This window comes from Choloepus didactylus, chromosome 1 (assembly GCF_015220235.1).
Source record: "Choloepus didactylus isolate mChoDid1 chromosome 1, mChoDid1.pri, whole genome shotgun sequence".
NCBI classification, from domain to species: domain Eukaryota; kingdom Metazoa; phylum Chordata; class Mammalia; order Pilosa; family Megalonychidae; genus Choloepus; species Choloepus didactylus.
The window spans coordinates 177,419,131-177,440,664 of NC_051307.1; the positions used below are offsets into that span (position 1 = coordinate 177,419,131).

General features: G+C 39.7%; 1 protein-coding gene across 3 annotated transcripts in view; it reads left to right on the forward strand.

The window, feature by feature from the left end:
* Window positions 1-21,534, forward strand: part of RARB (retinoic acid receptor beta) — a 783,867-nt gene that overhangs the window by 580,997 nt on the left and 181,336 nt on the right. The window contains exon 1 of one of the 3 annotated variants that reach the window (XM_037845938.1): window positions 2,113-2,869. The exons of 1 other annotated variant lie outside the window; for it this stretch is intronic. In XM_037845938.1, coding sequence (XP_037701866.1) covers window positions 2,713-2,869 — 157 coding nt within the window. In that variant the 5' untranslated portion in view covers window positions 2,113-2,712. Of the gene's footprint in view, window positions 1-2,112; window positions 2,870-21,534 lie in introns of those variants that run through there. One more of the 3 variants, XM_037845948.1, reaches the window with a different exon arrangement.

Sequence of the window (21,534 nt, forward strand, 5' to 3'; positions counted from 1 at the left end):
TCATCTCCAACTTAAGTTCCTCCTGCTGTATTTTAACTATAGCTGCTTCCTCTCTAACAAGTTTCTATCCACCTCCATTACAGAGTGCAAAATGAGCCCAGTTTCCAAGGAACCCTGAGGACCTTAAATAAGCATTTGGAGCTGTTAGTCTCTTGGACCAAGTAGAAAGTGGCACATAATGTGGTGCTTTGTGTATCTTTACAACTATCTTAATGACAGTGTGTTAAATGTTTTGTAAATTCCTCTGAGCTCCCTTGCTAAAAATGTGTGTTTTCTTTGTAGTTAAAGGGTTTCTCATAATAAGGGTTTGTTACAAAATAATGGCCATATTAAAAAAGAGAGAAAGAGAATCACATATTTTCAGCAAAATCTCACTCCTTTATCACCCTGGACTTTTCAATGAATTGAGCTTGCTGGGCTTAAAATTGTTTTAATGTACCTTCATAAAAGGATCTTTGACTTAGTAAGTGTGTGTGATGCATACTTTTCATGTTACACCATGAGTGCCACTTAGCAACTCCGCTAGACAGAACAGAGTTTCAGCATTGGATGGGGTGCCCCCTGACAGGCTTTTAAAAGGCCTGGATGCCAATGCACATTCCAACATAATCCACAAAAAGGAGAGAGGAGCAGCATGCTTCCCTGCAAGGGACAAGGAGGCTCTCTCTCCCTTCCCACCTTGTTTTGTGGGAGAATTGTACATAAATACTAGAGAGGCAGGAGAGGTAGTAGGGTGTTTTAATTCCTCCCTAGAGTTTCCTTTCTTTGATGTACATTGCATCCTTTAAGCAAGTTGTGCAAAATGGCTGCAGGGTGGACTGGCTCTCCCTTTTAAAGCTCTCTGTCTGCCTGAGTTTATTTGTAAATACTGCACCTGTCCTCCTTAGTGTTTTCAGGCTGACTAAGGAGCTTCTCCTCCCTAGGTTGGGTTAGTGTGGGAGGAATTTTTTTTTTTAAGTCATTTACTCTTAAAATTATTCTATTCTAATACATTGCCAGGATTGGGTTAGAGGCTGGAATTTGATGGCTATTTGGTGAAAACTAACCCTTGGAAATATAAAGTCCTTACTTATACTTAACCAGTTTTCAAAATAGGTGTTCATGTGTTGTGTGATGAGCAGGAGCAACCACATGGCTATTTGGTATGTACGGATGTGGGAACTGCGAAGTAATTTTAGTATTGGGGAGCTAGATTCTAGTGGTGATTTTGAACTGTGTGACCTCAGGCAGGTCTCAGTCTCCCTGAACTTCTATTTTCCCAGGTGAAAAATAAGAGGATGAGTCATAGCTAACATTTCTTCCAGGAAGTATACCGAACAATATACAGGCATTATTTCTTTTTGTCCTCACAGCAACCCACTGAGGTGAGTAGTCTATCCTCATTTTGCAGATGAGAAAACAGACCAAGAGAGGTTAAATAGTTGCCCCAGATCACAGAGCTGGTAACCAGTTGGGCTGGAATTAGAATCCTATTCAGTTTGACTCCCAAAGCCATGCTCTTGACCACTCTATTATGTTTTCTCAGATAGGAACTAAAATCCTATATATCTCTGTATGTGTATCTACTCCATATGCTGTATCATAGACTTGACAGATTTTTAAGAGTAAATGAATCCAGAAAGCTGGGTAACTTCAAGTGTAAATGCAACCCCTTCAACCAGGGCTTGCAAGAGGGATAAAGAGCAAAAAGCTATCAAATGGAAAGTTTCTCAACTCAAGGCTTCCCCGGGGGTAGCTGTTCTCTGTTCTACAGTTTAGGGCTTGCATCTGCTTTTTCAGGAGTGGAAAAATACATAAGTTACAAGGAATTTAACAGACAGAGAGGCGCACAGAGGAATTTAAAGGGTGGGCTGAAGGCGAGGGGGTGGGCGGGAGGCATGCGAGCAAGGGGAGAACACTCGCTTCCAAGCTAAGCCGCGGCAAATAAAAAGGCGTAAAGGGAGAGAAGTTGGCGCTCAACGTGAGTCAGGAGCAGCGTCCTGGCTCCTCCCCTAGCTCGTTTTAAAAACACTTCTTGTATTGTTTTTAAGGTGAGAAATGGGAATGAGCGAGCCGACTTCTGCACTCACTGCCTGCTTCTCTGGCTGTCTGCTTTTGCAGGGCTGCTGGGAGTTTTTAAGCTCTGTGAGAATCCTGGGAGTTGGTGATGTCAGACTAGTTGGGTCATTTGAAGGTTAGCAGCCCGGGAAGGGTTCACCGAAAGTTCACTCGCATATATTAGGCAATTCAATCTTTCATTCCGTGTGACAGAAGTAGTAGGAAGTGAGCTGTTCAGAGGCAGGAGGGTCTATTCTTTGCCAAAGGGGGGACCAGAATTCCCCCATCCGAGCTGTTTGAGGACCGGGATGCCGAGGACACGAGCGATCCAGGCAGGGTTTGTCTGGGCACCGTCGGGGTAGGATCCGGAACGCATTCGGAAGGCTTTTTGCAGGCATTTGCTTGGAAGGAGAACTTGGGATCTTTCTGGGAACCCCCCGCCCCGGCTGGATTGGCCGACCAAGCCTGGAAAATGGTAAATGATCATTTGGATCAATTACAGGCTTTTAGCTGGCTTGTCTGTCATAATTCATGATTCGGGGCTGGGAAAAAGACCAACAGCCTACGTGCCAAAAAAGGGGCAGAGTTTGATGGAGTTGGGTGGACTTTTCTATGCCATTTGCCTCCGCACCTAGAGGATAAGCACTTTTGCAGACATTCGGTGCAGGGGAGATCATGTTTGACTGTATGGATGTTCTGTCAGTGAGTCCTGGGCAAATCCTGGATTTCTACACTGCGAGTCCGTCTTCCTGCATGCTCCAGGAGAAAGCTCTCAAAGCATGCTTCAGTGGATTGACCCAAACCGAGTGGCAACATCGGCACACTGCTCAATGTAGGTTTATTTTTTCCCTTCTTATACCAAGAAAAAAAATTAATTGTCTCTCTTGCATGCAATAAAGACATTGGAAATAAACTGCATTGGTAGCAAGACAAAGGGTTTAATGATTTAATGCTGCAGGGGTGTGATATGCTGGCGTGCATATTGATTCCCTCTGCTGAAAATTTCCTGTTACATGTTTTCTTCCCAAACAACCCCTCCCCCACCTTTGCTTTTCTATTTACCAACCTTACAGTCTTTTGAAAACAATTTTAAAAATATGCAGAGGGGGGGAAAAAGTAGAGGGTGACCACAGGACTTTGAAACATTCTTCAAGTAGGGCAATTTGACAACAGTGTGCAGTTTTCACTAAGATGTCTGCAGAGGGGAATTTAACTTTACTGTTCTTTGGCTTCGCTGTTAGCTGTATATTTTTACCACCCCCCCTTGTGTATTTCAACAGCCCAAAGTAATTAAAATATGACATCTTCCTTGCAAGGAATTTAGCCTAATTAAGGTGGCTGCTGCTCCTGAAGTTCATAAACCACCAGTTAAAGCAGCTGCCCTCAATGTTTTCCTTACTGAGGAAAGGCAATATTTCTTAGCATTGACCCTGCTGCCACCTTTCCAAGTCACTTTGTTGCTCTAAGAAGTTGCTGTTTTGCTAGAAAACTACTGGCAATGAACACCCCTTGGGCTGAGCCATCCATTATTTCCATATCTTGCGATTCGGACGTGAACCTAGGCTTCGGTTGAAGGAAAGGAAATATAAGTGTGGTAGCCCAGTTTTTTAAAAAAATATTGACTATTTGGTTATCTGATGCTGACACAGTGCCGAGGCATGCATCTGGTCAACAGTAGTCTGGCCGCAGGCTTGAGAAATGACCAGAAGTCCCAGAAAATCCCACCTTCGGGTGGCTGGAGTGGGAGCCTGCAGGATGCTTCGCTGCCCTGACAGTGATTTAGATAAATGGCTCAGCTATCTATCAAAATGTTTTTAGTACTTTATTTGACAATTCATTGGAGCATTAGCCTGAAAATGACATTTTAAATCTTTGTTTTCAAAGAGGTCAAAGTTTAACTGGAAAAAATTGAGTTTTCCTAATAACTGGGTGGCTTATCTAAAGAGAAAGAAGAAAAAGGAGAGTGGGAACAATGATAAGATTTAAATTGCCCTCTCTGAAACTTTTTCTTAAGAATAAAGGCTTGCTTCTTGGGTCAGGAAAGCAACAGGTTTGCAGCTGAAAAATCAATAACCTTTTGATGTCAACAGTTTGGCTGGCTGATTTAACATTTCATAGAGCAAAAGTAGGGCAAAAAGATTATTGTTTCAGTAGGCATCTTAATCTTCAGCTGCTCCCCAAATGCTTTTTCTTTCCTACTGCCTATTTTCTTTCCGGAAAACTCAAAGAAACTGAGTGTTACAAAATAATTTTCCATCCCACGAACAGATCTTTTAGATCTGTAGCAATTAAAACAGCATGAAACAAGGTTATTTGAAATACCAGTGAACTGGGGCTCTCCGAAACTTTTTCTTGTAAGAGAAAGTTCTAATGGAGCATAATTTTTAGCAGAAAGAAAAAAAAAATGATCAGGATCCTGGCGGAAAGTTTAATAAATCTAATAGAGCTTTTTTTTTTTTTTTTTAAAGCTGTAGACATCCCCCCTTTTGTAATTAACCCTCCAAACATGCCTATTAAGTTGTAGGAGCGGGGCGGGGGGGTGGAGGGGGGACTTTGTTTGTTCTTGGACAAGTTAAACAAGGGATTTGCCTTATCTAGGGAGAAAGAGTGGTGAATGTGTCATTCGCCTAGGGCTAGCCGATAAGAAAGAAGTGTTGATAACAGCAAAGTTCAGCTAATCAAAGAAACTTGCATTAGAAAAAGTAAATAAAGGCATTTGACAAAGAGATTTCAGAAATTCCAGTGTCTTATTTTTGTAAGCAGGGCAATTAGTGCTTATTGTGGTCAATTTCCACATCCAAACTTTAGGTTAAGTGAATAAAATGTAAATATTGTTTGTGCCCCTGCGGAGTTGCTTTATCCTCCATAAACCACTTTATGACTGGTCACTTTAGTTGTTCAAGGATTAAATTTTTAAGCATAACTGAAAACTTAAAAAAAAAATTCTAACACATATCTGCCACGCAGTCTGGTTCAGGTTGGCATAGCTGGTGAAATAAAAGCACATCAGGGCTACCTTTGCATGAGAAGTAAGAACATAAAAGCCACAACCTTTTCTATTTTTTATAATAGATATTTTGACGAGAAGCAGATCTGTTTATGTTCTTAACATAGAGGAAACGGTGGGCAAGGAGAAAAAAAAAAGTACTAAATTCCAACCAAAACTATTTTCTGCTTTGAGATCCTACTTATTTTTTATGGGTTGTGTTTGTGTGTGTGTGTTTATGAAGTAATTAGTGCAAAACCTTTGAACATAGAACACATCAGACGCTTTTCTGAAAGGTGTTAGAATAGTCTCTTTATTTCCTTTTTAATTTTAAAAACAGAAAAATGACATGCTAGCCAGCTGCTGGTTGGAGTAGGGCCTATGAATTGCTTGTTATAAAATTCAAAGTCAGGATTAGAGGGCTACTAAGGGAATGTGGTATAAATAATACTGATTTAAGACTGCCCCTGGAAGGCATCAGCGTCACCAAGTTTTTCTATTCAGATGCCTCCCGGATTATCCTGGTTTTAGGCTGCTCCAGATGTTTTTGGCATTAATTGCTCAGTGGGTATAGGATAAATCCTAATATTTTGGGGGCCTAAACATAGTTGCTCTTGGTGAAACCATGAGTGTGTCAATTTCTTGGCCCTCTTCCCTGTCTTCTCCCTACTTAACACATCAAAATAAAAAAGAAAACAGTATTTTCCTTTCGAAATAGGATTTGGCCCATTAATGGGAAGAAATCATCTATTTTAAAAACACACAGTAGTGTTGCGAACATAAGTCCCCTTCTCAAATCAGTGGGACCCAAATTTTAAGTACTAAAGAGTATCTAAATCCTCTCCTAGTGAGATATAAATTGGGGTCAAAGTGGCAAAATCAAAGATACCCTCTGAAAGAGAGACTAAATAAAGACTGACAGTCACCATATGAATTGAATGGGGTTTTGAATAAATATTTCTGTGAAAAGGCTCAATTGTTTTTCTAAAGTAGGACATAATTTTCTGCTTCTCAGCCACATGACCGTGGTAACTAATACCATCAGAAAGCAGAGACAAGAAGGGACTTTTGCTCAAACCTCAGAGGGCACAAGGCAGGGTCGTTTAAAAACAAGCGGAAGATTAGCAGAGTTTACTTTCCCTGTGAAAAAGAGAAATACTGAAATATTGTCGCTATCCAGATAAATTGATGTTTGTCAGGTAATTACTGATGTGCAGCTTAGAAGAAAAAAATATGAGTTTAAATTTTATCGCTAGGAAAAATGTGAATTCAGAACGGTAGGAGAGGCATAAATCTGTTCACTTAAACTTAAGTTATGGAATTGATTTGGAAACTGTACTTATAGTTTGATCTGCCATCCCAAAATGTAAAGCCATTGCATTGAATCAGACCTTTCTTTCTTAATAGATAAATGACCAGAATGGCAATTTCTGATAGGGTAGCTGACATGAATCAGAAGTTTTCTTCTCGTTTCTGGGAGCCTCTGACCATATATTAACCGGTCAGTATTGTTATTAACTTTTCTTTAAAGGATAAGAGTAAAGGAAATTCTTCTGGATATCGTATGCTTATAATTTACCTTCAACATGTTAAGCCCCCGAGATGACTGAAAAGGAAAGAACACCTTTTTGTTTTGTCCTTTATACATTCCACAAGCATCATTAAATTATATCTCAGAACGGAAATACATGATAAATTATAAAGATTATAAATTAAGCGCTCAAGAAATTTATAATCTTTATAATCAAATTTTTTAAAAATTACAATTTTTTAATTAGGAAGTTACCCTCTGGGAAGAAGATGGAGATGTAAAACCAAGAGGCAAAATATGAACTTTTTCAAGTGGCACAGGACTTGAAAATAAAAACAATAAATGCAGTGCTCGTTTTAGAATACCTTAAAATATTCTGTGCAGTTTGAGTTACATGGAAGGGCCAATACATTTATCCCAAAATGACATTTTTATACTTTAAATGTTCTGATATAAATTCAGTTAACTATCAATTAAAAAGATTATTTCAGAAATGGGAATTTTTGATGAAAATTAATCAGAAAAAATCTTGGCTAAAAACCTTTCTGAAAGATATTAGTGTAAAATCTCCCTTTCAAATTATAGGGAAGTTATGGCAATTACATGTCTCTGATTTTCTAGAATAACCCACTTTTAAATATACTGCCACAGTTCCCACATAAATCATTGAAATATACCAGATATTTCAAAATTACAACATCTCCCTGGCTGCCCTTTGAACCCAGGAGTGGCACAGAAAGTCTCTGCCTGGATTCTATGGTCAATAGAACTACAGCGCTCACAGCTTAATTTTTTCATTATGATTTAGGATCGCCTTGTGCTTTGGGGTCATCTTCTGAATATGAATTCTTTTTGTAGCAAATTATAGATCTGTAAATAGAAGTCATCCCCTGCCAAAAACGATTGGATTTTTTGATTCCAGCACTTGTGTGTGTGCAGGGTTGGCGTGGTGGTGGTGAGGGTGGGGGTGGTGGTGGTGGTAGAATTAAATTGAATAATGAACAAATCTGTATTAGCTCTTTGCCAACTTCTTAAGAAGTTGGGAGTTGGGGGCAATGAGGGGAGGAGGGTGCAGTTAACTCAGGTTTCTGATTTATCAGTATCCTGTCTGTAAGCGGCTTGGCCTAAGTACCCCTTGTTAAATAGGAGATGAGATAACCTACCCCATCTGTAAGATCTAATAACACCATCTCATCAGTCAATATGTTGCCCTGAATTCTCTTTCAATCCCAGCTTCCTTCCTTAAGAAGTATGATTGTCATCTCATCCCACCACCAACCCCTTTTAAATGAATGAAAAATAAAGTTGCCAAAGTTCTCTCTACCTAGGAAGGGAGTAGAGAGAGAGTCTGGAGGCATTTTATTATTTCTTTTGATTTGTCAGTGCCCCTTAGGTGGGAATTCAAACAGGCAATGGAAATGCTGACTTGCTTTTTCTCTGGCCCTGTAGGGTGGGGAGCTGAAAGGGGGCCAGTCAGTAAGATAAGACTCTTGGCCCCCTGTATGATAAGGCGAGGATAACAGGAACTGACATCAGCGAGGCAACCCAGCCTGGCTGAGCATTTCCTCTAATTGGGGCATATGGATTCCTGGAGTATCCAGGCCCTCCACAGCAGCTGATGGGGTAAACCAGCTCAGGGGAGGGGAGACAGAGCTAATTCAAACAGGGGTGGTGGTGGGTGACAATCTCCACAAAGGAGATTTCTCTAAAGAGAATAAAGAATAACTTGGGGGTGATAGAGTGATTTTCATAAAAGCGGATTCTGAGATTATAATTGCAATTTTACATTGTCATATAATAAGTATTTGTTTCCCAGCTGTCAACAATTTCTTTCTGATGTCTCGTAAGACAGTCTGTCCAGCAACACTGAATATTCCATGAACCCTGCCAACTCTCTGTGTATAACAAAATGTGAGGGGATTCACATTGTCGGAGTTAATCCCTGGAACTCCTATTTACTTTTATAAATACAAAGTTCCCACCCCCATCTGCATCATATGACAACATTGTTAAAGCCATTTCACTTTGCCACCAGTCCTGAAACCGCCTAGTGGTTTTTCCTGACCTCTTTCCAGCCTTTTTTTTTTTTTTTCCTCTTAAACTCTGATTGCTTGCCTTGGGACCTATCTTCGATTTGGGTTTTGGAGAAGGAGAAATTCAAATGAAAGGGTACTATTTTATTTTTAAAATGTACAGCTTCTCCTCGGTCCACTCCTATTTTAAAGGTAGCTTTTTATTTTTTAAGGTTTTTTTTTTTTAATTGAACGAGCAGTTACTCTCCTAATTTGACACAGATTTGGTTGAATGTTTGTATTTTGTTATTCATCAATTAGTGTTCTCCACAGATAAAAATTTTTCCAAATCAGAAACAAGAAATTAGCTGAATTCAAAATACTGTGGTAGAAATGCTGCAGATAAGACCAGTGAAGATGAGTGTATCAATTAACTGGAAAAAGAAGATTTGGATCACATTTATCCCAATTTTTCTCCGATTTCCAGAGCAAATAAAGACCTCTTATAATAACGCCCCTTCTCAAACGCATTAAAGCTTTCACAGCTATGATACCTTTGTCTCGTCATCAAAGTCCATAATTATAAAAAGGCTGATGATCTGAAGACCGTTTCAGCTCCAAAAGATTTTTTAGGGTCTGGTCTATTGGAAAGCTTGGGGGTATAATTATCTAAAATGGAAATGGAGGCAAGAGAAATTTAGTGCCTGATGTTTTAATTTAGCTCAGTACTGCCATGTGTTATTGAAGAGAATTCTTAAAGGCAAACATAATTATTTCATTATGGTCCTCAGAACGCTTTCATTGGCTTTAATGACAAGAAGCTGTATAAAAAGGCATACATTTTAATTAGTCCTTCTTATATTTACATCAGATAAATAACAAATAATTGATGAAAAACAAGTCTTTGGAATGGATGGTTTCACATAGTGTGCTGGTTGCAGTTAAATGATGAAACATTTCTCTGTTGCTTTGCATTTTAATTATCCAGACATTACAGTAGTGGTGCCGTGAAGCTAAAATACCATTGTTGCCATTTTATTACGAAAAATCACAATTAATGCCTATGAATCAGAAGCTGAAAAAGGTAGAAGCCCATTTCTGAGGATATAAATTGCCAGTTCCATTAATTTTACTACATTTGTTAACACTGAGTTTGATCACTTTTATCTTCTATGCTTCATCTCTTTGGATTAAGGCTATCAGGAGTTTCGCTTGTGTTTTTATGGCTGCATCTTCTCCTGAACACCTTTCTTTCTCTCTTGTTGCCTGTTTCAAAGACTTGCATGCAAGTGCCTTGCCAAATGTGCACTGGAAGTTCCGAGAGATTTTTTCCATGTTAGAGGCCCGCTTTACCTGTGATTTTATATGAAAACCCATTTCACATGATTCATCCGTTTTGGTGTACAGAACACTAATTGTTATTATTGATTTTAAATTCCGTGACCATTACAAGTAACCCAGATGACTGGCAGATAAAGGGTAATAATCCATGGAGTTCTGGAACTGTTTCATGTTTGTCTGGAGTACTTTATGTGATCAATATTAACTGCCCCATTGAAACTAACTGCTGTATCAAATAACAGTCAATCAAATGAATGTGCTTAGAGATTATTTATTGAAAGCTTTAATTGTTCACTGGGGCCCTGCTTATCAGAGGAAACAATAGGAACTAGAGATGGGATGAACAGGTTTGGATTTGTGGGGGAAGTTGGAGGATGCAGATGAATAGAGCGTCTCTCAGTTACTTGGGAAAGCGTTTCCAGAAACCCATGTTGGGCTTGTAGTGGGCAGGAGTTGCAAATACTCTTGCACAAGTTATCACATCACCTGACATGAAGGCCTCACTCTATAGAGACAAAAGCATAATAATTTTCTTGCCCTCAGATCAGAGACTGTGAAAAGCTGTCAGACTATAGGAGTCTTACTGCTGCTTCTCCCCACTTCTCCCACATACATTAATTACCCTTACGTGCAGCTCTCCACCTCTATCTCCTCACTCCCCTCCCCCCAACCCCGAATCAGGCCTGTTGCCTGAGATAACGGAAATTTCCTGAATTAACACAGGATCAATTTCTACATCTATAAAATGGCAAAAACAACATCTGCATTGCAGGATTTGTGGAAAGGATTGGAGATCATGTAAATTAAGATTCTAGTCTTGACTTGAAAACATAGTTCCTAGGAAGGTAGACCTTCTGCTCTGATTTTAGCAAGATACATGTAGCTTATGTGCCTTTACTAATAGCGAACAGTGATTTTTCAGTCAGTATGTCTTTTCCTCAGTGAAATGGTTTCTCTGTTTCTCAAAACGGAGGTGACAATCCTTCCCATTTGTCACAGGCTGGGTAGTACAATAGTCCTGATTTGAGGGCATCCATTTACCAAACCCTTGATATAGTTTAAATGATTGACTGTTACAAGTGAGTGTTGTCACCTTCAAAGCTGTCACAATACACTTTGCCCAAAGGTGCTGTCATTGGTGCAATACATTTTTGGAGCTCGTGATGGCTTCCATCGTGCAGCGTTACAATCCACAAACGGCTCTTGGGTGTCTGCCGTGGCCCAGGGTCTTTGATGTGTGTGTGGGAGACACCAAGGGGATCCAGCTCTCTCCCTGCTCCCTGCACTCAAAATCTAATGGGAACAACTTGTGTGCACAAGTCATTGTGACACTATTCCTTACAACACAAACACAAAAGTCTCATTAGGACTTTGAACTTGAGTTTGATTATGGAAATAAATAAAAAAAATAAAAAACACTGAGAACCATACTGGTGCATAAGATGATCAAGAAAGTTATACATTTTTGTCGTAATGGAGCAGTAATGAGGGTTTTCTGTGTAAAAGCCTTGTAGGTAACGTCTAAAAGTAGTTCACAAAAACGAGTTTTAAACTTGTCTTGAGCAATGAAATAAGCACATACCTTCCAAACTTGCTTCTTGAAGAGTCTCATGGATATTTCTGGAGTGTTTGCTGATTAATTATGTTCTTTGGGGGTTTGATCTTAATAGATAAGATTTTTAAAAACTATATTATTTGATGGTTGGGTCTGTGATTTATGGCTGTGTAACAAACCACCCCAAAACCTCGTGGCTTAAAAAAATCTTACTCTGTGGAATAACTGGGCTCAACTGGACAAATGTGTTCCACGTGATGTCAGTTGGGGCTGCGTCATCCAGGGGTCAAATTGGACTAGAAGTCCACGCCAGCTCACTCACTGGTTGTTGGCTGGGAGTTCAGGTGGATTGTGGACCACAGTACCTACGTGTGGCCTCTCCAAGTGGCATATGCTACTCAGAGCAGCTAGGTTCTGAGAGCGTCCCAAGAGTGAGCGTTCCAGGAAGCGGGAAGCAGAAGCTTCCAGTCTTCTTAAAGGCTAAATCTAGAACTGGCATAGAGTCCTTTTCACCTTATTCTATTTGTTAAGCAGTTACAGGACCAACCCAGATTCAAGGAAGGAGATGCAAACTCAGCCTCTCGGTGGGGGCAGTGACAAGGAATGTGTAGCCGTCTTTAACCCTCCATAAAATCGTAGCTTATATGTCCTATAATAAGGAAGGAAGTATTGTCTTCTGAAAGAGACTAAAATGAAGAACTGTTGTGGGGTTTTATGTTTGTTTTGTGGCTGGTTAAATGTTTAACAAAATTCTACTCTGACTGTCCATACATTATTATCAGTTAATCCTCACAAAAAACCCTATGAGGAAGATATTATCCTCATTTTACAGATGAGGAAATTGAGCCTCAGAGAAGGTGAGTACATAGACTGAAGTCACATAGATAGTAAGTAGTAGACCTGGGTTTTAAATCCCAGGTAGGCCTTGTCTCTGAACTCCACATGCAGTTGTTCACGTCGGGGTCCTCATCTTCAACAATTTGCTCTCTTACCTCTTTTAGCTGAGTAAAGAATTACTGAAAAAAAAATTTTTTTTTTTTTTGTGAGTGTGAATTTTGGATATTTATATTAAAATTGCCTTTTTAACCATTTTAAAGTATAGAATTCAGTGGCCTTAATTAAATTTTCGATTGTGTGCTACCATCACCTGAACACTTTTTTATGCTCCAGTAATACCCAGAAAGGACTATGGAGTGTTTTGGTTTAGGGGAAAGAGGGAAAAGAAAGAGGTAAAGAATTGTAACTCACACGGTTTCCTCAGATTAAATCATATCTGTAATATAAACCATAGCCTTTTAAATTGTCAAACTAGGAAACCATTTACTCCTTTGCCCTTTCGATTTTATATCCTGTTTGCTATTGAAGTCTGCACTGGCCTAGTCACTGCTGCAGCTCACAGGGGTTGGGTATCAGAATTAGCCTTGTATTTACTGAGAACCACAAGAAGAGCCACTTAGAGAAGGCTCTTATTTCAGTGATTTCAAGTTTATTGTAAATTCAATATATTGTTCTGAAGTTTGGATTTTTATCTGCCACGTTCTGCCTGTTTCTTTTGTTTGAAAGCTAATTGTTGTTGAATTCTGTACTTTGAGTAAATGGAGACAGTTAGATGAATTGAAGTGATTTGCCAGAGGTGACATGGTGGGCTCTAGCTGGAAGCAAATTTCAGTCTACAAGATGCTGAAGGGCACTATGGTGAAACAGTGTGGGGCAGGGCAGGCTCACGTGGACAGGCCCCTCTTCCTGTGTGCCTCATCTGTGAGGACTTGAGATCCCAGTAAAATGGATCCATAACGCTTATGTTGCAAGCTCATAATAGGCTTAAGTAAGGATGTGCATTTTAAGAACCTGACCCATAATACTCAGTAAATAGATGTTTTCCTAATACTTTATTCTGAAAATATTTTTAAATATAGAAAAAATGAAGGAATTTTACAAGGAACACTTGGAAACTCAGTACCATGTCTCCCACTGAAGTCACTTGATTTGCTCCTTTATTTCTACCCATTTCTCCTTTTGTGTGTGGGGGGCGGGTAGAGGGGTGGTTTATTGATTGGGTTTTCTTACTTGACTGAGAAATCTTTGAGCTCAGGTATTGTGTGTTTTATCTGTGTTCCCAGTAGCATAGTACTTGGTCAGCACTCAGTAAGCTGTGGTTGAATCAGTGCATATGTTCACGTGTAGCAGCCTTTCATATATTCGATATTAGTGCTCTCCAGTAGAATTGCTGCAACGATGGAAATGATCTATAATTCTGTGCTGTCCAGTACAGCACTGCTAGCCACACGTGGCTCCTAAGCACTTGAAATGTGGCTAATACATCTGAGAAACTGACTTTTTAATTTAATTTAATTTTAATTAATTTAACTTTCAAGACCTACATGTGGCTAGTAGCTACTGCACTGGACAATACAGCTCAATATGCTTCTACTGTAATTATTTTTTCAATATTTGTTCATTCTCTTTGTTTATCTCCCTTTTCCCTGCAGTCTTTACTCTTTTCTCCTAATGCTGTTAATGAGCTCTAATTATCCTTTTATGTAGACAGTAAATAGACTGCAGGAAAATATATACAGAATACTATAAAGTGGTGATTTCAGTCATTGCCTAATTCATTTTCCTTTTGGGTAGAACTGTTTTTCCTGGGGCCTGGCAACTACTTTGCACTTTGCTAACACTTAACTTTGCAGAGCTAAGCCAAGATTTTCACTGAATCCCATTGGGCTGGACTTCTGTTATGTTCCTTGTAGCAGTTGTATTATGGTAACGTCTGATTTCTGTTTCTGTGTTCCCTACCTGCTTGGTTTGCAAATGGACACAGTATCTTCCAATATTTTCAAAAGTCTTTCAATTCAGTTTAAACATGTTGACAGACTTCAGGGAGGCAGAGAGGAACAGGCCGTACTCTATGAAGCCCCAGTTTGTGTTCTAGAAATGCCTTGCTCTCTCTCTCCCATGAGTGTCTTCTCCCACTTGCATATGTGTGCTCTGCTTTGTAACCCAGTGCCTGGTACCCAGTCATTGCTCAGAAGACATGCTGAGTTTTGAACTTGAAATTCAGAATATCTCAAGGTAGTCTGCTTTTGTTTACTTATGTATTTTCAGGTCACTCAAAACACCGGAAGTGAGCTTGAGGAGCCTGTCAAAAACTTTTGGAGGTTCAAGTTGGCTATTATGGCAACCCTTGCAAATGTGTGTGTAAGGAAACCTGGTGAAAATATTATGAGAATGGCATATTTCCTTGGGTTTCTGGTACTCCCTTTGGTATCACGGGAAGAGATTTTCTGACATTATTTCCTGTTAACCAGGAAATCACTACTCCTTATTTTTGTCCATTCCTAGAACTGGTATAAAGAGAGAAAATAAAAATAAAACCAAAGCAAACAATCAAAATTTTGAACCAAGGCTTGCTTTTTTTTGCCCCCCGAATGGTTTCAAGCTATGATTGCTTTTTATGAAAACAAAACAAATCACCATCATAATTAATATTTATTAAGTGCTTATTAAGTGCCAAATGCTTAAAACACCTTATGTCTTCTAATCCCCACAGCATCCTGAAGAGACATGCACTGTTATTACCCCCATTTTACAGATGAGGATTCCAGGGCACAGAGAGGTTCAACCACCCATCCCAAATCACAGTTAGTAGGAGAAAGCGAGTCACAAGTTCCCAACTCAGCTTTGCATAATGTGTTTTCCTTCTCTTTGCCAACTATACAAAGTAAGTTCTTATTTTCTTTGTGGGGAGAGATGACGGAGAAGGTTGGAAGCTTCAGAACCCACATAATAATACAAGGTTTCCCAAGTGAAAGCTGGACACAATACATTTTTAATAAAATGGGCAGTTACTCTAATTGCTGGGCCCCTACTGTTCAGTTCCTTTTTATGTCCTAATTCATTAAATTATGTGCACACACAGACTTATTATTTACAGATGTATGCACTTTTAACAGGCTCATATGAAACAGATGTTTCATGAAAGGTAACAGAGAGCGAGTGATGTAAACCCTGCTTTAGTGGGTATCAAGTGAGTATTATGGCCCATTACCTGTAGGTCATTGCTATTATTTTGAGTTGCAATGTCCAGTGTGGGGAGGAGAATTCAATCTGTTCCCTGGAGGAACAAATAAAAATACAACAACCCTATAAGCAGACATCTGCATCTCAAAATGAAAGAGAGTGTGTGCAAGTGATAGGCAGGTGGTGTTCACACGTGGGCTCAAATGGATGTGAGTAAGCTTTATAAGCTATTTGAGAAAAAAAGAACCATTGCATTGCAGTCGATCTTGTTTTTTAAGAGCCTTATTCTATGATATTTTGATTGGTACAGTCTTTGAATTCACAGGTAAGCAATTATCATACTCCTTTTTACCTAGAATTTTTTAATCATTATTTTTAGATGGAATTTTTCAGTTGCTCTTGTAACTAGGAGGAATGTATGCATAGTTTAGGACAGTGAATGTGAAATCAAATAACTGTCTATTATATTCTGTAAGAGTGGAGATGGGCCCTGTTCACAGGTTCTTGATGACTCGACAATAAAAAATCTTCTAGTAATAAATATAGACTAATTTTGGTGATCAATTGCTATGTAAGAGCTCAACCCAAAACTTCATGGCTTAAAACAACAATTATTGATTAATTATTAGTTATTATTATTAACTTGAATTTATCAGTCAAAGTTCTGTTTTACTTGGGTGTCTTTCATGTGATTGTAGTGAGGTTGCCATGGGGCTAGAGCCATCTGAAGTCTTGACTAGGCTGGACATCCAAGAGGCTTCTCTATTTACATGTCCAGTACCTCAGTTAAGATTGCTGGAACTGCGGGAGGGTGTCTGAGCATCTCTCTCTCCACATAGCCTTCTCTTTTGGCTTCGGCTTTGTTATAAATTGGTGATCTTTGGTTAGTTGCACTCTTTACATGGCAGCTGACTTTCTTCAGAATAAGCATCCCAAGAAACCCAGGAGGCTTTTTATGACTTAGCCTCAGATGGCTTTACTCCTGCCACATTCCGTTGGCAAAAAGCAAATCACAGGAGTGCCCCAGATTCAAGGGGAAGGACCTACATAGTATTGTGTATCTGGGAGGTGTGGTTCATCAAGCATGCCATCTTCACAGACCAGCTACCCAGCTAACTAACTGTAGAAATAAATCCTAACCTCTTTTTCCAACAAGGTAACATGGCCCAATAAAAGCAGTCATGACCAGGTCATTCACCACATTGCCACAGACGGTTTGGCATATGCCAATGGACAGTTATTTCCATACTTCTTCAGAATATAGGGGAGTAACAATAATCACCCCTCAAAGCCCGCAATTTATTGTTGATGGATTGTCAGACTTCTCTAAACAAACAAACAGAAAAAACTGGAGCAAAAAGATGGCTGAAACTGTGTCACTTTGCACATTGAAAGCTGGAAACTGTCACAACTGAAATATAAAATGGAACATGAAATATTAAATGGCATATCAGGTTTATTGCATAGATGACCATGAGAGTGCATTTTATTTTGTCTTCTGGAGCTCTAAAATATCCATGTAATGGATTAAGGTATTAAAACTCCTGTATTCTGCCTGGCTCTAAGCCAGGGAACAAGGCATGATAAATAATCCCAATAGACGGAATATGTAGGAAGGAATTTTAAAATGTGTTTATGTTAGACATACTGACCTCCCTAATAAAAATGTATACATGAGGTTTGCTTTGAAGAAAATGTGTAGTCCTTACAACACTCTATAGTGTTGGTATATTTAAAATATTTCCCACATCTCTGTTGACATATGGGCATCATACTCTATTACTCTGGAAGCAAGGGAAAGCACAGATTTTCTAATAACACATGCATTTACTATAAAAGGGAGGCAGTTTAATTTCTTTTATCTTACCTCCTCTGTCAACAAACTGGGCCAAATCTGGCCTCTGGTCCACTTTTGTTAATAAAGTTTTATTGGAACATAGACACATCTATTAATTTACATCTTGTTTATGGCTGCTTTCCTGCTACAAAGGTAGAGTTGAGTAGCTGTGACAGAGACCATGTGGGTCACAAAGCCTAAAATATATACTATCTGGCCTTTTACAGAAAACGTTTACTGAACCTGACTTAAAACATTAAAAAATTAATAGGACTATTTTAAATAGAAATGAGGGCTTTCTTTTTCATTTGTAACAATCTTGTATCTGGATTCAGGAGCCCAGTTGTGGATCTAGCCATTTTTTAACCCTGTGACCTTGACCAGGTCATTTAACTTCTCTAAGCTTCAGTTTCCTGATGTGAATACTAGAGATTAAGATACTGGTAATGATAATGGCTCCTGCTCTTCACACTTTTGTCACCAGGAAGCAAGTGAAGTGTTGTGAGTGCAAACACATTTCAAATCATGTACCACCATTTAATGTGTGTTGCTGGTAGATTCTGCTGAATTGGCAGACACTATCATCATTTATTTGATGCCACATATAAAGATTTCTGTGAGGACTTCATTCTTTTCACTTGTTGATTTTTTTTTCCCCAGCCAACCTTTATTAAGCGCCTGCTTTGTCCCAGCACACTCTAAAGCCCTGGTTATTTAAAGGCAAGGCTGGTAATATGACACACCATGAAAGCCCCAGGCACCCTTCATATACTTCCTCTGGCTTGGACCATTTTTGCTGTCTTATATTTTTAGGTGTCTATTTGCGTGGGCAGAGAACAGTGTCTTCTTACTTCTTTATAACCCAGCATTTAGCACAGTGCCTGGCCCCTGCTAGGTGTTCAGTCAATATTTGTCATCAGCTGGGTGATGTTGACTGATAATCACAGCCCTGTCCTGCCATCCCCCAGCCCCCAATTACACATCCATCTGAAGCTTTGGGACCTTGGGTTTTGAGCAGCTATCCAGGGCTCTCAAATGAGAGAGGTATTTAAAGAAACTGTTTCTTAGTTGCTGGGCAGATGGATTGGGGCTTGGCCAGGAAAACCCAGGAGGAGAGGGCAGTGGCAGTGCTTCAGATGCAATGCTTTTGAGGCTGGGAAGGAAGGGATAGTTGACAGAGTATAAGTTTTAGAGAAAAAGATGACAGGACTTGCTTTACTCACATTAATTTGTAGGGAATCTCTTAGGTATGTCAGGAGGGACAAACCTATTTTGAGAGGGAAGATGAGTTCTACATTAGGCTGTTTTCTCTATAATTGGGGGACTAGTGTAGACGAAAGAGCAGAGAAAACTTCCAAATGGAAGTGAAGGTCAGCAAATCAATACTCGAGACCAATGGGTTGGAGAAAAACGGGAAGGTGAGTAACACTGGGTTCATCAGCACAAGGATCACCATTGATATGGTAATTATAACTGTGCTTACATAAGCTTCTGTGCACCAGGCACTGTCCCAAGTGTTTTATGCTGATTTATCATTTAATACTCACAATGGTCCAATGAGAGAGGTACTATTGTTTTACACAAGCAGAAACTGAGGCTCAGAGAGGTTCTGTAATTTGGCCTAAGTCTCACAGCTGGTAAGTGGCAGAGTTAGGATTTGAACCCAGGCAGGCCAACTCCAGAGTTTGGGCTACATGCCTCAAACAACTTGTGTATAAAGGTGGTCAAGTTCCCTGAAGGAGGGACTATTTAAAGGGGATCTTAGCCTTGGAAGTTACCCATATTTGGGATGTTGGTGGAAATTTCTTTGAATGATTTTTTTCTATACTTTCCTTAGCAATTTTTTTATGAAATCAAATGAAAGCAATTTGAAACTACCCCAAGGCATATTGAGAAATCACTGATATGAAAGGAAAAAAAAAATCAATGAATAATAGCATAGCATTTCTATCAACTGAACAATTCCGTATAGAAATATAAGAATCTTTTCAAATAAAATATCACCACTTGTCTCCTTGAACTGTTTAATGCTCAGTGTCAGCAAAACAAAATCATCATATTAATCAGCTAGAAGGTACAGTAAGGATGTTCGGTCTTCCTGATTCTAGTCATTCTTCCCACCCACCTCAGTCCTCTTGGGAAGAGAGTAATTCAGCTCCTCATTTGGAGCAGTCAGGTTCTGGAGACAATGACAGAAGAGCTATTGCACAGCTTCAGAATTCTGCATATTGGTTTCGTTCTTGTGCCAGATAAACTTTGGTTAAGGGAGTGTATGTGGCCCACTGGTGAGGGAGGGAGAGCCAGTGTAGGGGGTAGGGGGCGAGTCCTCCCCTGCTCCCCTCCTCCTCTCCCAGCAGAGCTCCGAAGCTGCAAGCCGTTGGGCCACATTTGACCTGAGCTGTCGCTCCTGTCAGTGTTCAATCACACGCCCTTGGACCACCGCCAAGGGCTTTTGGAACCTTGGTCTTAGCTGCTGCCATTCTCCCTGCTGGGGGTTGGTTTCTCAGCAGGGAAGATGCAGGAGGGGTTAGTGGGTGTGTTTGTGTGTGCCTTCTAAATCCTGTGTTTACTTGTGGGGGACTTTCCTACTTTACTGCTCTGACTGGAAATTAAAAAGGGCATTATTTCTGTCCCCTCTGCTTCTTTCTTTTTAGTTTTCCATTTTCACTTTGGTCCTTATGTTGGGATAACTCTGTGTGTCTGTCTTGCTGTCTGTCTGACTTACACATACTCTATATTCCCCAAAATTTGTTGCCAAGGACAGCCACTTGCCCAAGAAGTTCTAGGTCTTCACAGGAGAGGATGTCATTGTCTTCTCTAAACATCTGGGTCAGACCCGTTCTCTAGAACTCAAGACTATTTGCACTAAAATCCCTTCTCATTATTTAGCAACTGTATTGCCTTGCGCAAGTTTCCTAACCCTGTGCCTCCTTTTTCCCACCTCTAAAATAGGGATACTAAAAGTAGTTATCTCATAGAATCATAGTGGGGATGAAATGAATTAATGTGTGTAAAATGCTTATATTTTCTAATAGTTCATAGAGGCTAGTTCATAGTACATGCTCAATAAATGCTAGTTATTAGTGTTGTAATATTATTTGACTAGATTTTAGAGACGTTTCTGCCATCGTCTATGGTAACAATGTTAGTCACATTGTAAAGATATCAACTTACCTGCCTTTTCCATAATACTCTAATAATAAAATGTTAGTTATTATTTTTATATGTTTTTATATGGTTTTATAGCTTCCAAAGCATAAACCCTGCAATGTAGTCAGCATGTTTGCCACCTCCGTTTTTCAAATTAGGAAATTAAGGATCAGGATAATTAAGTGACTGCTAGTAAGAGGCAGAATTAGGAACTGAATTTATGCATTCTGCCCTCTAGGAATTGTGCAATTTCCACTTCTCCAAAGCCAGAGGATGTTATTTTCTTTGATACCCCCACTCCTTTGTCCCAGGTCTCCCCACAAGTAGCATCCTACCATAGATCTGGGTTTCTCAACCTCAGTACTCTGTCTGATTTGGGATGGATAATTCTTTGGGGGTGGGGGTGGGGCTGTCCTGTGTATTGTGGGATGTTTAGCAGCATGCCTGGCCTCTACCCAGTAGATGCCGTAGACCTTCCCTCAACTATGACAACCAAAAATGTCTCCAGACATTGCCAGATGTTCCTTGGGGGCAAAATCGCTGCTGGTTAAGAGCCTCTGCTTTAGATTATGGGAGGTGGAAGGGGCTTTCATTTATTGAGCACTTATTCGCCAGGCATGTTGCAAACATGATCTCCCTTTCACCAACAGGAATTTTAGGATTATCCCCATTCTCAGGAAGGAGACACTAAGGCTCAGAGAAAATTCTGTGATCATCCAAGTCCACCTAGCAGTAAAGCCCATGCACTTCCCATCAGGTCCTACATACCGTTTTATGCAGGTTCACAGCAGTTTCTTTTTGTAACCAAGAAAATTCACACAGTGAGAATTAAGTTAGTTTCAAAGTTATTTTGAGGTGGCTAATATGAATCTATAACTGTAAAAACAAACAAACAAAACCACCCCAAACAGCAAAAACTTCTTTGCAACAGCTTGGAGCCATGTAAGAAGAACATTATTTTGTTGAGAAAGAAGGGCTTGCCTAAATTCTGATGTAATTGGCACTTGAAGAACTTTCTCAGATCTCAGAGGAGTGGCAAAGTTCCCATGTGTAAAATCATAATTT